The sequence below is a fragment of the Trachurus japonicus genome, chromosome 8 (assembly GCF_045865225.1).
Source record: "Trachurus japonicus isolate A0001 chromosome 8, Traja_1.0".
In the NCBI taxonomy this organism is placed as follows: domain Eukaryota; kingdom Metazoa; phylum Chordata; class Actinopteri; order Carangiformes; family Carangidae; genus Trachurus; species Trachurus japonicus.
The window spans coordinates 33807696-33823950 of record NC_140914.1 but is presented as its reverse complement, the minus strand read 5'-3'; the positions used below and the strand labels follow the sequence as shown (position 1 = coordinate 33823950).

General features: G+C 45.2%; 1 protein-coding gene across 1 annotated transcript; it reads right to left on the bottom strand.

Annotated features, from left to right (window-relative positions):
* Window positions 1-1112: 1112 nt before the first annotated feature.
* On the bottom strand, window positions 1113-16039 carry rad23aa (RAD23 homolog A, nucleotide excision repair protein a). Its single transcript, XM_085785260.1, has 9 exons — window positions 15773-16039; window positions 13366-13527; window positions 13047-13243; window positions 9826-9869; window positions 8870-8997; window positions 7747-7834; window positions 3952-4082; window positions 2664-2825; window positions 1113-1401 (listed from the first exon to the last, which is right to left on the bottom strand). The coding sequence occupies exons 1-9, from the start codon at window positions 15836-15838 to the stop codon at window positions 1288-1290; spliced, it is 1092 nt and encodes a 363-aa protein (XP_085641386.1). The 5' UTR covers window positions 15839-16039; the 3' UTR covers window positions 1113-1287.
* Between the last annotated feature and the right edge of the window lie 216 nt (window positions 16040-16255).

Here is a 16255-nt window from a genome sequence, read left to right as displayed (position 1 = left end):
GAATATATTTTAGGTATAATGCAGAGAGCTCACCACAAACCTTCCACCATAAGTTTCAAATCAGTTTAGTTGCAGCCTTTTCATCTACTGACAGTTAAAAAAAAAAAAAAAAAAAAACGGAGGAGATTTTAAGCTGAATGACCTGTCGCTGCTCAGGTTTGTGTTTTTAAGATCCTAACGGAAGATTTTTTTTAAAAATAGATCAGAAACTTAAAGTCAGATGTTGAAGTTGCACAGTTGATTTTTCTGGGTAGTGTTAATTAGCACCAGAAGCAACGCACAGAAACAAAAAAAGAAAATAAAAAGCTGCACATTTGAGCAACCTAGACACAGGCAGGCATGGTGTTTGCAAAGGGTTGTGAGTGACTGGCGGCTGTTATGTGCAGCCACCAGAGAAGAAGAGATGAGGGCAGGTACAAAGTGAACAGAATAACCAGATACTTATTTGTCAGTTTAGTCCCCCCCCCACCCCCCCACCCTCCCCGCCCAAGCAACATCATGTCAGACAACATACAGAGGGCAGCACGGTCCGGTGCGTCTCTGCCAGTTTCATTCTTGGACGTACGTACATGAAGGCTTACAGAGGTACACACAAGCAGTTACACACACTGATAATGTTGTAGGAGATGTGCTTCTGTTACAGTCCAGCTAACAGCTTTAACAAACTCTTGCAAATTGATTACTTCTTTTTTCTGTTTAACTGTATCGCATCCATCGGCACAGGCACACGGACATGTACTCACACACACAGAGACGCAAGCACACGCTCTCATTGCAAACCCTTCAGCCCCCCCACTCCCCCTGCCATTGCCCCCTCCCCCCTTTCCCTAATGTTCACAAAGCGCATCTAAAATCAAATTATAGATCTCCCCTAGACAAACCCCACACATTCCATTGGAATTCACGTGGATTTTTTTTTATAATTCCTCCACTTTTTCACCCCCCCATCCCCACCCCTCCCACCCCTGACCTCAGATAATGCAAGTCTGACCTTCTGCACGCAGCCTCCTCTTTGTGTACTTGAAGCATGAAATCCCACCAGAAACCTAACCCACCCCGTTTCCCCATTGCCCCCCATCGCCCGCCCCACCCCGCCCCACCTCCCCTCCCACGCCCCCACCCCACCCCCCTGCTGGCTCTCCCCCCTCCTCCTCCCCTCTCGTCGGGTTGAGCTGAGGTTGGTAGCTGTACAGTAAAATTGGGGAGGTGGGGGGGGGGGGGGTGCAGTCTTTATGCTGAGCCAAAGAGGGGGAGGGCAGGAGGGAGCAGGAAGGCAGTGATCTGTGTTCAGTCATCGTCCAGTCCCTGGTTGAGGAGAAAGTTGGCTGCCAGGTTCTCGTTCTTCTCACAGGCGAAGTAGGCCTGGATGACCAGAGCCTCAGGGAAACCCAGCGCTTTTAACTGACGGAGGAGAGACACAGGACATTTTCAGCTTCTACAATATGACCGACATGTTATAACACCATACACTAATACATCCCCCTTCCCATTCATCCTTTGGAGAAGTGTTCTTTTTGACAGTTGATGGTTGTTTCTCTGTTTCACCCCCCAAAAGATGTGCAGTCTATGGCTTTAACTTATCTATGAAATAATCTCTGACATGCTTAGAAATTATGACAAATTTATCATGGAACAACGCAAACATGTTGTTTTTGCTTTTAAACCACGCCCAAGCTCTGTGCTGCTCCTCTATCTGTCACTCAGCAGAGGAGAGAAAACCCTCACATTCACGGTCCAATACTGGAAACACTCAACTCTAATGGCGCTTTTCCACTAGCACGGTACGACACGGCGCGGTTCTCATTGAGATTGTTTTGGTGTCCTGCGGCACGGCACGGCACGGCACGGCACGGCACGGCACGGCACGGCACGGCACGGCACGGCACGGCACGGCTCTATTGGGGTTTTTTTGCTTTTCTACTAGTCCCTAGTTCCTCCTGGTACCTACCTGGTACTTTTTTGGTAACACCTCGGCTCTGGTTCCAAGCGAGCCGAAGCGATACTAAAACGTGACATCAGCCGACTGCCTTCCGCTGATTGGACAGAACGTCGTCACTGGAAGAGTTGCGAGCACGACGTCCGATGCGGGAATCAAAAATCAAAAATTTAAAAACACAGCGGCAATGGCAGGAGCGCCCACTGATCTGTACTGAGACTGTTGTTGTTCTTTCACCTGAGTTAAATGTCTGTTGTGTGGAAAACCAGCTGTGGTCTGTGATGGAGGTGCAGACGTGTGAGTTTGGAGCTGATGAGAGGAGAGAAAAACGAGAGCGAGACGACGCGGCCGTAACCATCGTGATATGACGACCCCACCCCCGCTGAGGAGGAACTATAGAAGAACTCAGCTGTAAATGGAAAAGCACCTAAACCGAGTCGAACCGTGACTGCGTAGTGGAAAAGCGCCAAAAAAGTCTCTAGTTTTCTCTCAAGGCACTTCTTTGGAAAACAAATCTGGTAGCTCATGTCACGATGTGATAAATAATTTTCCAGGACAATTTAATCTTTTCCAGGACATTTGACTTTTTTCCCTAATTTTCCATGTGTTTTCCAGGACTGGAAAATTGGTTGTCTTTTCCCAGGTCTTCCAGGATGCATGGGAACGCTAATGTGGAACTCTGCATTTGAAATGTTGTGATGTTGGACAGTCTTCATCCTTCACTCACCCTTTCGATGGCTTCCTTCTCCTGAGGTGTAACCTGGATATAGTTGACAGGTGCGCCCTCCTCCCCCGCTGCCCCCATCTCTCCCACCTCTGGCGCATCGCCCCCCTCCCCCACCGGCTCATTCAACATCTGGATAAATAGCTCCTGATGCTGGCTGATTTGCTGGGGGAAGAAACACACAGAGTTAATGGTAAACACCTGAAACGCAACACTGGGACGCTGGGAAATAAACTTCAACAGGGATTTTATATATCATTATCATTTATTGTATCCATCTATAATATAACAAGGAACTGAGAAACAGCTTTGTCTAGAGAACACGGTGTCTGCTGCTGAATGAATTTGTTTGTGTGTTTCATGAATTAAGTGTAGTTAGAGAAGACTTTCAACTACAACATGGTGCAGGCAGGACACCAAAACAATCTCATGAATAATGATCAAACGCTTTTGTTGATGCAGTCGTATAGAAATTCAACTGACACACTCAAGCGCAGGCATTGTGGTCACATCTGGAGCTCTGGAAGGCTCCAGATGAACTCCTTCTGAACTCCTTGACCTGTGCAAAAAAAAAAAAAACACCAACCTGCCAACATTTGGCACCGATGACGCTCGAGCTCCTCCTGCTGTGAGTGAGCTTTCTCCAGCATGAGGAGGTCCTACCTGTCCAACAATATGCTCAACTAACACCTAGTACATCTCTGCTCCTGGCCCTCCTCCACAGTCTATGACTCAGTCAGAGGAACCATATGGTGGAGTGAGGGCTTCAGGGCACAAACACATAGAGAGAATTTCCACTTCCTGTGTTCCTTTTTTTTTTTTTTTTTTTTTTTACAGATTTCTTTTTTTAAAAAGAGGGAAATTCCTGTCTTAACATCTAAATAGACCGTCATTGTAATTATGCTTTTCTGAAGTGATGGATTCTGCAATGAAGAGATGAGTCCAAGGTCTGAAAGCCTAATGCACTTTAATACAAGTTCATCACCAGCATGGAGTGAACAAAGAAAACTTTTATAAAGGGGGAACATCTAGTTACTTGACTCTTTCAGACATAATGGTACCTTACTCATTAAGTGTGGAATGCATAACATGACTTTACAACCCTGAACTTAATTTTACCCTTAGTTAATTAGTTTCTTCGACTCATAGTGGTGCCTTGCCATGACCTTACAGCCCTGAACTTAGTTTACCCCTGCACCCACCAAGATTGTGAAATATATTATGTACTCTATCAGGTACGGCTGGCTCCACTCTGCAGGTTGTGTTGGTGCTGTGAGTCAGAGGGTGTTACCTGTAGAAGCTGAGGGTTCTCCCTGCCTAGTTGCTGGAGAAGAGCTGGTAGCAGAGCAGGGTTCTGTTGGATGGCCTGCCTCATGTGCAGGAACTGGGGCTGGGTCCGCAGGAATGCAAGTGGGTTATCTCCTAGTGACGACAACAACAACAACAACAAAATGAGAATTGGTTTATGCATGTGAATGTTTGATACTAGTAGACAAATTCTTCCTTCAAACTGAGCCTGTGTACGACTGGACCTGAGCTCGGATTGATATTCTGTCTGGACAGCAAATTCATTGTCCCACTGCAACATGAGAAACCCCTCCCTCACACATTTCTGACAATGAATGAGAGGAGGGGGGCGGTCTGTGTTGACAATCTACTACAACTTTCCAAAACTGAACATCCAACATTCACACCCACTTCACAACAACGATTATTTTCATTATCGATTAATCTGTCGATTACATAAATGATTAATCGATTAGTTGTTTGGTCAATAAAATGTAAAAAAAAAATGTTGAAAAATGTCAATCAGTGTTGTTTCCCAAACCACAAGATGACGTCCTCAAATGTCTCGTTTTGTCCACAAACCAAAGAGAGACTGTTTATTGTCATAAAGGAAACAGAAATATTCAACCCTTAAAGCCCCAGTATGTAACTTATTTGGCTTTTTATTAGCAAAAATCAAATATGTCTTTCATAAATACGTATTTCACTGAAGTACCTTAGAATGAGTTGTTACAAGTCGTTACAAATACATAAGTGGGCGACGCACCGAACCGAGGCGGCCATGTTGCATCGCCATTTTTTACGTTGAGTGGCAGCGTGACCGTAGGTAACCATGGAAACTCAGCGGAGCTGTCGGCTCGGCCTGTTAAAACTGTCACCACTGTGTAGTGTGAGGAAGGACGGAGGCACTGGTGCAGTCAGGCAGACGGCCGTCGGCAAACCAACCGGATGTCATTTTACTCCACCAGAGAAAGACGGTAAAACAATACCACATCACCATGACAACATATTGTCATGCCTGTATTGTTTTGCCTCGTGCTGGCGGACCACTTGTTTATCCTGTTACATGCAGCGTCTGTTGTCTGTCTGACGTCTGCCCGATTTCATGTGAAGGAAATATCAAGAATACGTTCAGATATGCAACCGCACCGCTAGATGGGGGGAATTCCTACATATTAAACCTTTAAGAAGCTGAAATCAGAGATATTTTCTTAAAAAACTACTCAAACCGATCAAAATAGTTGACGATTAATTTAATAATAGATTATTGTTCGATTAATCGGTTAATTGTTGCAGCTCTACTTTACACAACGGCTGGTCAGCTGAGAGACGAGTCAGACATTGTGCTTCTCACTCTGCGTCTCTTTTTTTCATTCATTACACAACTATGTGTGATACTTGTATCTCTGTTTCTAAACAGTGTTGTGTTGTTTCAGCTTCTCATGTTAAGTCTTAAAATAATCCTGGAACCCCATACATCTCATTTGTGTTTTATATGTCCACTGTAGTTAAACAGGCCACTGCAGACTGGACACATTTCCCATTACTGTCAGTGAAGTTGCAGGCTCACACACCCTGCCACCTATGAGCCAAAACACATGATTCCTGGATAGACCAACTGAGCCAGCTGAGCAGGACTAACATGTAAATGAGACGACTTAATCATCCAATCAGGGATGCAAACGGGTCAGGACCAAAAAAGAGAGGAATTTCCCGGGGGGGGGGGGGGGGGGGGGTTCACCATTAACAAATAATTACATTACAATATCACGGAAAAGTCAATTTCCAGTAGTTCAACCAAGTATTGAGTGCATATAGATGGACATAGTTTTCAGAAGGCCAACATTTCTATATTAAAAATGCTTTAAAAAAAAATTCCTTTGCAATACTTCAATTTTGGAGATGCTGATTTTTAGGTCTTCACTGAATGTTAGTCATAATTATTACTATTAAAATAAACTGAATAAATAAAGACATGGGATATCACACACATCAGTGTGTAATGGACATATAGGCCTATATAATGTGTTAGTTTCACTTTAATTGAACACATTCTACATCGCGGAGGCGACGTCTTTAGGGCTTCCTTCACCTCTGAAACGGGGCAGAGCTCCGTGGAAACACCTGCCTGATACAGCGACGTAGGGAACCGTGCATGTCCGCGGCGCACAGCTCCACAGACATGCACGGGGGGAAAAACGGCGTCGCCGTCGCACCGACTGCACGCGGCTACGCGCCGCTTTAATGAGCGCGCACGTCGCGCGTCTACATTGGAAGAGGCTGTTATCAGTGTAATCAGAGACAACCATGAATGAGTTCACCTCAGTTTCACGTGATTGTCACTGTCAGCCTGTTAGAAAAACATTTTACTGACCCCAGCTGAGACGCTGAGACCCCCCCCCCCCCCCAAAAAAAACCAAAAACTCTTCGGATCTGAACGATTCACACAAGTCACCTAATTGGTCATGAAAAAAGCGAGTTTCGCTTTTCGGCGCGCTGTTTGCATCCCTGCAATGAGCAGAGCACTGAAGCCGTTTTCCCACTAAAATTAGCGGGTCGACGCAGGTTTTTTAAACGCGGGTCGACCCGCTAACAATCGGCATTTGGCTCCTTTCCCATTGACCAAAATGAGCCGAGTCTGCCCCCCCGCTGGGGGATCAGACAGAGCATAAACCAGTCACCCCGCTTTCATCTGCGGTGCAAGAAACACAGTGTCATGCCACAGCCGCCCGCCGCGACGAGGCGTCTGGCTGACCTGAGCACCAGGACTGCGGAGGACAGCAAGTCTGCCACGGCCGTATGACGGACGTCCGCAGCACAACACGTTAGTTAAACAGACTGTCGCTTCTTTTGTTTTTCAATCGTTTTTGGTCAGTGTTGTTTGATCTTTTGATCCCAGTCTCGAATGAGAGCAGAGCTTTGTTTTGGTACGTGATATGAGACATGACCGGCGCGATGACGTGGCGTCACGTAACACTCAGCGTCATCACGTAAATTAGCGGGTTGACCCGGGTTTGGCATTCCCACTGCAAGCCGATCGGAGCCGAGCCGATTGAAGGCGGTTTTAACCCGTGTCGCTTGCCGAGTCGCTTGACCCGCGTTGACGCGGCTCGGTGCACCTTTCCCACTGCCACCAAAAGCTGATTGTTAGCGGGTTTAAACGGGTTTTTTGACCAGTGGGAAAGGGTTATGAGAGAAGTGCAGTTCAGGGTAATGAAACAAATACAGCAAATCCCTCCACTCCACTGTGACCATCACATTTTCGGAATGCGTGTGTGAAAATCGACAGAAGGTGCTGATTGATTGTCAAATTATCTTCCAGCTAACATAATCAGTGCGGCTGTAGTCCTGATAAATTCAATGTTTTTGTGGAAGTCTCTGCAGTCATGAAACTACACTAAAGGTGGAGCCTTGGTGACACCTAATAGACCTAACAATAATTTATTCATGCCCATGGTGCAGAAACATTCAGTGCCCAATGAGTCAAGTCATGAGTCACTGTCTCCCAGAGAATTGGGATAGTTATTTATTCTATTTATCTGAGAATGAGCCGTGTCTAGGTCCAGAGGCACGCCAAGGTACATTTACATGTCCTCAACAGTCTCCTTGTGGTCTGAGTTGCCGTCTAGTGCTCAATTTGATTCATGGATACTAGCTGGGGGCCGGAGGGGGGCCAGCATTTAAAATCCACTATTGTTACCACACCACCAGCACTGGTGTTTGTTTTCTCCACAGCAGACAGAGACACATAAAGCTTGACTGCAGGTATTTTTGGACCGAGCCGAGCTGCATGCCTCACCCTCTGCTAGAGACGGGGCTTCTGTGGGTCCGGACGCGGGGGCCTGCGCTGGTGGATTACTCTCCTGGACTGGGCTGCTGGGGATACCCTGGAAGAATGACAATACAAGTTATCCATCGCACGCAAAACACACACACACTCCCTGCATGGTGCCAAGGAACATCAACAGACCCTAACTGTAACAGTTAGTAACTAACAGTTTGGTGGCTCCAAGTGAATACATTTACATTTCATTTGATTTAACCCCCACAGCTACTGACCGTCACAATAACTGCCGCATAAATCCTTCAGTCTGCTCAACATATGCACACTTTAGTTTATTTAAAGGGGAACTATGTAAGTCCGGTGGCTTTTTCACTGTTTTGCTAACCCTCCTCCTGGCCATGTGCATTTGTTTACAACGAAGCCGGTGAGAAAGCAATATATGGAGCGGTGGATATCATATACAATGTTACGATTTGTATATTTGTGTAGTCATATCTGTCATAAACAAGAGATCACAGGTTACTGGGCGCGTTTGTGTTGCGGTACCGCAGAGACAAGAGACGCTAGGTGGAAGCCTAGCCTCCATTCTCCCTCCTAACAAGTCACAAGTCATTTATTTAACCGTCACAATTACTCCAAAGCTATTTAATTAAGATAAAAAATGTAGCATAATTAAGGTAAAAATCCTGCATAGTTCCTCTTTAATGCTCAGAGCCAAAACCAAGGTATCTATCAGGAAGGTTACCATTTTCAATCTTACTCTTTTACAGGGTTGATTTAACTTTACAGTGACTCAGTAGTTACACTTTGTGATGCTGTTGATATGTAATGTATCATACTGAATAAGTGTTTGTAAACTGTAGACTGAAAACAACACTCATGAAACACTCTCAGGGATCAAACTCTGTATCTGCAGTAATGAAGTATTTCTCTGTAGGAATTTGCCAGCGGGTCACCACAGCAGACTGATATGATGGCTGTAAGGGTTAAACCACAGGGCACTGTGATTGTTAAGTAAACAGACTAGTAGCACATATCAGATACATCATTTCTGAGGGAATAGGGCTGCATTTGGTAAGAATACTGTCTGTGTGTGTGTGTGTGTGTGTGTGTGTGTGTGTGTGTGTGTGAGACGTACAGTGAGAAGGTATTCTACAGCTCTGTGGGGGTTGTTGAAACTGGCCCGTAGTGCAGCCACCACTCTCTCCCTTTCGTAGCCCATAGACATGATCTCCGTCAGCATCGCCTCGTACTCGGCACCGGTCACTGAAAAAACACACGGCCCAGACGATCGAGTGCAGAACTCTCCATGGTTTGTATATTCACAAGGTTACACATTACAAAGTTATACTAGGAATGTATCACCAGGAAACTGATTTTAAAACTATGCGTCAATTCTGCCTGTGAGAAGCTGCAGCAGCAGGTAGGACGGCTTTTTAAACTTTCCAAACCACACAGAGAAACTTATCGTGAATCCACTTTTTGAAAATAAATTGTCAATAAATTATATTACAGTCACTGATTCTACTTTATGGTCTCCATGACAGAGGTTTTTACTGTCTGTATGTTAGTTGACCATCAGATATTATATCCACATGTGAAAATTCCTTTTGTTATACATTTTCTTTTAGAAAATACAAAATTACCTGAATATAAATATGCAATAAACAACATACAGTATCAAACATACAGTAGAGCAGTGTCACCTTCTTCACGAAGACAAGTATGTACGTCATCTTTGAGTGAATCAAATGGGAATCCCCATATCTCTCTGTGACACCACAATAAGAAATGGCTTACTCTTGTCACATCCTAAATATAGGAGCGGTATGTATTGCACTGCAGCCTGTAAAGTCCCTGACTCACAGCAGTAACCATTTCTGGCACACCAAGTATACCCTAGGATTAACACAAGAAATTCACTGCTGAGATATGAACCCCCTTATAGCGCTAACCATTGTCTGAAATTGTACAATTCACATTTAACAACAGTGGGGAAATGTCCAAATGACTGCACTGAGACTGTGAGAGGTGAACAGGCTCTGGTTACTTGTATATGATGTAAGTCTGGCAGAGTCCCCATCCATTACATACCCAGTGCTGAGGAAGCATCCAGGCCCTGGCTCCCACCACTGGAGCTACAAAACAGAAAAGGTGAGGAGGGGGGAAAAAATTAGACAGTCTGCACAACATTTCTGTGACTCCATGGTGACAAGCAAAGCAACAAGACAATGTTGAAAAACAAATTTTGCAATCAACATCTGTTCCGTACAACTAAATAGATCATGTCACACTGCACATCACTGCAGTAGTCAAAGTACTTGTCTTGGATATTATGGAAGTGATAGGATCCTGACCACTTAGTGACTCATGTTCTACTGTTCAACATATAGCTTGACTGATTGATTGCTCTTTCTGTTGTTGTTCCACTCTCCATTAGGATGAGTCTGGGTGGGTGATCGAGCCAATGCACAACTCTGATTTATCATAAATCACTGCTCTGTCAGAGACGACAATGAACAGTGAACGGAGGAAACTTGTTCTAAAATATTCAGCTTAAAGCTACGGTCGGCAACTCTTGTCGACCCCAAGAGGAATTGCATGCAACTACAACAATACTGCCAGCACTTTCACGTTGTGTCTGGCAGTAAACGCAGTGTTCAACTGAAATAGGGCAAACGTGTCAAAATGTCATTTTTGTGGACAAAAGGACGGTAAACTTGGACTGGCAGAGAATACCTTTGGCGGTGACGGTGAACGGCAAAGATTTTAATTTTTTTATTGTCCACCGGCCACGGAATTCACAACCAGATGTGACGTTTTGGTAGCCTCGTAAACCAGCCTCTCCCAGAAATGCATTTCATTTCATTTCACAGGGAGAGTCTGGCCTCATTTCCCGTGTAAGCGTTTGGGGTGGGCGGGAGCTGGGCGGGAGTAGTAGCATTGACAGACAACCCCATTCAGCCAATCAGCAAGTTGGTATATCAAACTTTTGCCGAATCCAGTTGGAAGAACAGCAAAAACATCTTTTCCTTCAAGAAACTCAACAAGAACCGACTCTTGCTCTTGTTTAATTGCTGTAATGGATGGTATTTCAGTAAGAACTTCCCTTATTGCTGTTTTTAGGCTGATATTGCTAGATAGCTCCGCCATGTTCGTTGTGGCAAGAGTCACGCAGTGTAGTGAGTGACGTTATCATCCGGGGCTTTGCACCAGTCGGCCCCTGATTGGGTAACGTGCCGTGTCAATTACAGAAATCTGAGCGGCGAAGCTGATTGGCTCGGCCTTCTGAGGGTTTCAGGCCATGAATGAGGCCAGACCCTCCCGTGAAATGAAATGAATTGCATTTCTGGGAGAGGCTGGTTTACGAGGCTAACGTTTTGGATGGAATCTAACATCTAGAGAAAGTTGAATTTTATAGCCATATAGCTATAAATAACACATACATAAAAATATATTTTTTATATTTCATTCAATTTGTTGTAAACAATACATTGCCTTAGAAACATATTGTCACGTGTGTTTATCGTTTTGCAGCCGTGCCGTTCCATTGGACCGCTTGTTTGTTTCTCCCGTTACATCCAGCGGCTGTCGTCCGTCGGCCTGATTCCATGTAAATGCAGCATAAAGCCTGAAGTCACACATACGCCAATGCAGACGAAGGAAAATCACCTGCCGGTGTTAAATGTGGCTGTGGTTACACACATGCGAATAACAGTGGTGAATATTCCTGTTTACTTCCAGTCTATGTGAGCGAGGGGGAGGATAAAACATTTGCTTCCTGTGGCAAAGCAAATCCGCATCTTGGATTTGCGGTGGGTCAACTTCTTGACAGTCCTTAACTCTACGTGTGGTGAGCTGCGAGTGATAGCTACCTCAGCGTCCCAGCACCATGATTCGTTGGTGTACACAGCCAGACCACCTGCCCAGAGTATCCTGGCTAGCGAAGTTACTCTGTCGGTTCGATGCAGCATTAAACCCTGCAGCTGGATCTCAGCGTTTGTGGTGCTCTGGTTCAGCCAGGTTTCCGTGAGAACGTAAACACAGCAGTTCCTCATGCTACGTTGAGAAGCTCTCCACAGTCTGATGTATTCCACTTTGTTTAGGAGGGAGCAAACATTTACTAGCATGGGTTTTGGCACGTTTAGCTTGTGTGGATTAGCACGTAGCCTGGCGTTGACACCTCCTCACTTAGGTGATCTGTTGCACCGCCTGTGGTAATGTCTCAGTGCTCATCAGTGCTGCTTGTCTAGTGATGGCTTACATACTGTACATTTAAAGGACATATACAAGTTATGTATAACAACTTTAAATGATAAGAGAACAAGATCGATACACTAAATTAAAATTCTAAATAATACTATTACAATTAGAGGAAAGAAATTATTTTATGAATAAATCAAATGGTGAGAAAATACATGAAGGAACAAGCCTGTAGTGAAACAGACTTTAACTGTTAACCTATGACACAAACCTCACATTGTCTTATTTGGAATTCAACGTCCAAAATACTTCCTCTAATGGACAGGGCAGGGCAAATTAAAGCAGAAGTAAGCGATCCGGTCGTTTTGGCTAATGCTGCGTTCCAGGCAGGCTTTTGAAACAGTAAATTACAGCTTCAAGTCACAACTTACGACTTTGTAGCGTTCCAGGCAACCCACTCGTGTTTTTCCAACCTGTTTTACCTGTGAAAGTGCACTATAACGGCCACTCGTAACTTCCGACCCGTGAACTCGTACCAGATCGAACTGGTACGACTTCACAGGTCGGAAAAGCACGAGTTACGAGTTGCCTTGAACGCACCATAACGTGTTGTCAGCCGATGGAGTTAGCAGCTCCCACCCTCGTCATGGATCTATTGGTCCTCGTCCCTACGCCACCACATTCAGGCGCATCCCTTGGCTGCACACACAGCCCTTCATGCCGTTCTCTCTCCTCATTGGATAAAACTTGTAGGATACGAGAAAAGTTTTCTCCTCGGCTCAGAGCAGAGCAGAGGGACTGACAGACCCGTGTTTCGGTACAAACACTCTATGTAAGTGATTGCTGTCGGAAGATATAACTATTTAAGACTTATATTAACACAAAAATATCGCTTACTTCTGCTTTAATTACAGTTAGTATCCTACAACTGTTAAATCATTTGTAATTAAAAGTGAAGACTGTTTTGTAGTTTTCCATGAACTGCTGAAAAGTTATTTTAGACTAAAATGAGTTAAAGAGTCACAGATTATATGTTTTTAATCAGAAGAATCATCAAACTATCAACTCATCATTGCAGCTGTAAACATGACACACTTCAAGCTGACGTCTACCTGGCCGGTTGTTGTGGTTCGGTGGGTGCGGCAGTTGGCTCCACTTTGTCCTCCTCGGGAGGAATGGGGACAGCTGCTGGGGTTGGAGCTGGGGTTGGAGTTGTGGCGGGGACAGCTGTTGACGTGGAGCCAGAGTCCTGTACAGGGGGCTTGGGTGCTTCTGACACTGGGGGCGAAGCGGCAGCTGCAGGCTTTGCCTTCAGCCAGTTCAAAAGAAGGTGCTGTTAGACTAGGAAACTCAACAGTGAAGCTGTATAACATTAAAATGAGTCAAACACAATGCCATGTTTCTTCTGTAAGTATTACAATAAGATCTCACCTTGGACACCATCACTACAACAAAATTCTTCTCATCGATTTTGTAGTCCTTAATGGGTGTGTCATCTTGAAGAATTTTTCCAGCGTATATCAGCTTCTGTCCAGATACTGGAAAGTTGTCTTTGCCTCTTTCTGCTTCTATCTTCTCTTTCAAAGCCTTCACCTGAGGACAAAGACAGGAACCAGTTTCCAAAACCATCAACAATTGCACACATCATCTCGGTTTCCTTAATGTTTTATAACAGGGTTGCCAACTCTCACGCATCTGGCGTGTGTCACACGCTTTTAGGTCCTGTCTCACGCTCTCACGCCACTCAAACTATTCTCACGCCAAAATCAAGCGATTTGGCAAAAAAAAAAAAAAAATTAAAGCAAGCTTTGGCACTCGTCAATAGGCTCTCTGATTGGTGTGCGCGATGCTTATCCGCGTGTCGATTGGACGGCTGCTCAAGCCTGTGATCACAGCACAGTAGGACGGGGAGTTGTCGATCAGCGACCCCCCCCACCTCCCCCAACAGCGGCACGGTGCTGAAGCCTGGACCCGACTTGGTCCGAATCCGATGGCCAAAAAAAAGAGGGAGAGAGCGAAGCCCGAGACACAACCTGACCTGACCGAGTTATGTTTTCAGACTGAACGCGGCTCGAACTGACGCCTGCGGTCGGGCTGGTTGGGCCAGTCCGTTGAAAACTATAAAATCAAGATGCAGACTAGGTAGCACAAAAGTACAGCCAGGCAGCTCAGTCCAGAGAGCAGAGGAGAGAGAGACAGCGCAGCAACAGGTGTGTGTGTGTGTGTGTGTGTGTGTGTGTGTGTGTGTGTGTGTGTGTGTGTGTGTGTGTGTGTGTGTGTGTGTGTGTGTGTGTGTGTGTGTGTGTGTGTGTACGTCTGTGTGTACGTGTGTGCGCAACTGCGCATGCATGCACGTGTGCCATACCTGCAAACTCCGAATGGGTATGTAGAATGTTTATTACAGAAGAGAAACACACATTTCAGGACCTGACTTGTATCATCAGGCTGTAATATAAGACTGAAAATCACTGGACATGTCTGTTCTGTCCTTTCATATAGGCTAAATAGGCTCAATAGGCTGGTCCAGGCCAAAAGCCACAGCTCCCCACTAGACCAGTTTCATACACTCCAGCCATACAATGATAGGAACCACAGATCTGCTTTTTTCCCTCTTATCTGAAGCAAATGTTGTGTTTTCCCTTTATTTTCTTCTCAGAGTACACCAGAATGCTTCAAATACATGTTAAAATCACAATTTTTTCCTGGGGGGGTGCCCCCAGACCCCCCTAGAGGGATATATTTTGTCACCTATTACACATAGCCTACTCGGTTTGCAGGTATAATGTGTGTGTGTGTGTGTGTGAGAGAGAGAGAGAGAGAGAGAGAGAGAGAGACAGAGAGAAAAACTACAATAAACATAACTATTATTATTATTACTATTATTATAGACAGCCCCCCCCCCCCCCCCGCTAACAGACCAACAGAATCTCACTCCAGCCCAGGACCAAAAGTTGGCAACCCTGTTTATAAGCCTGTTCATGGTCTGGGTAAAAATGGCTCTTTCACCCTCCTCTTTGACCTCTCACCTTGGTAGTCGACACTCTACCAAGCACCTGTTCAATGAAAAACTGTCCAGATGGACCAGTGACATGTCACTGTCAAACATCATACATTACACTGGCACCAGAGCTCAGGTGCAAGAGCCAGCTGAATTGGGACAGTGCAGATGTAGTAGCTTCATTCATTTCTCCCACAGCATGACGGTGCTTACTACTGTTAAAAAGTGTAAAATCACACGTGGTATGCCCACTTTGAGTAATGACAGTGATATGACAACAACAGATTGACCAGCACAGTCTGAAGTCCACTTAATGTTGCCCGGGAAGCTGTTTGAGGGATGTGAACATGCTAACAAACTTAGCCAGCTTTTTACGTGCGCTACCAATAAGGCTAATCGTGATTGTCATCAGGGTTAGCATTAGCTATAGCAGTCATAGCGTAGTGGACAGCTTGGTTTGGTTTGAAGTTACGACATAACTTAATGGGTCACACCACATAGCACCGAGGGGGAAATTAACCACTACACAAACCACAAAAGATGAGAAACTCGTTAACAGTCGCGTCGCGATCACTTTATCACTACGCTAGCTACCTAGCTACCTGGCTAACGGCTGCTAGTCAGTGAGATTTCGCGTTGTTCGGCGTTGTGTTTCATGTTGTTTACTCATATGTAACACGTGGAATCAACGGGCACCCTTCAGTGGGCACTATATTTATTATTCTTTATTTATCGGTATCAAGTAAAGCTGTAGCGTACACCCGTAAAAAGTTAAAACACAGGTCCCGCAGCTAGGAGCGTTAGCTCAAGTTAGCAGGTTAGCTGCTAATAGCCACTCACCGTCTGTTCGGGGTCTATCTCGATCTGAATCGTCTGCTGTTGCAGCGTTTTAAGGGTGATCTGCATGGCGGCGGCGGCTGACGCTGCGTCAGATGTGCTTCAGAGGGAGAAATAGTTGCTCGCTAAGCAGTTAATTTGTTTTCAAAGTTGGCGTTTCGGGTAAGATAGCAACTAGCCGACAAATGTGTGTATCCATGAGCACTCAGCAAATCGCCATCTTTGGTGACAAGCTGGTTGGTGGTGCGGCGAGAGCAGCTGCGAGGGAAGGGACGAGATCTCGTGCTGTACGACGCGACTATGACAAGACACTTAAACCAGTGATGTTTATCATTCATGTATATTTGCTAATATAGTTTGCTGATCTTTATTAGGGTATGTCAGTAATGGTAATATTGATAGGCTAATGCAACTCCAGATGAGAAGCTGAACAAACAAGTAAAGCTCAGATAGGCTATGATCAGCAGCAGCACCAGAGTGATTTTA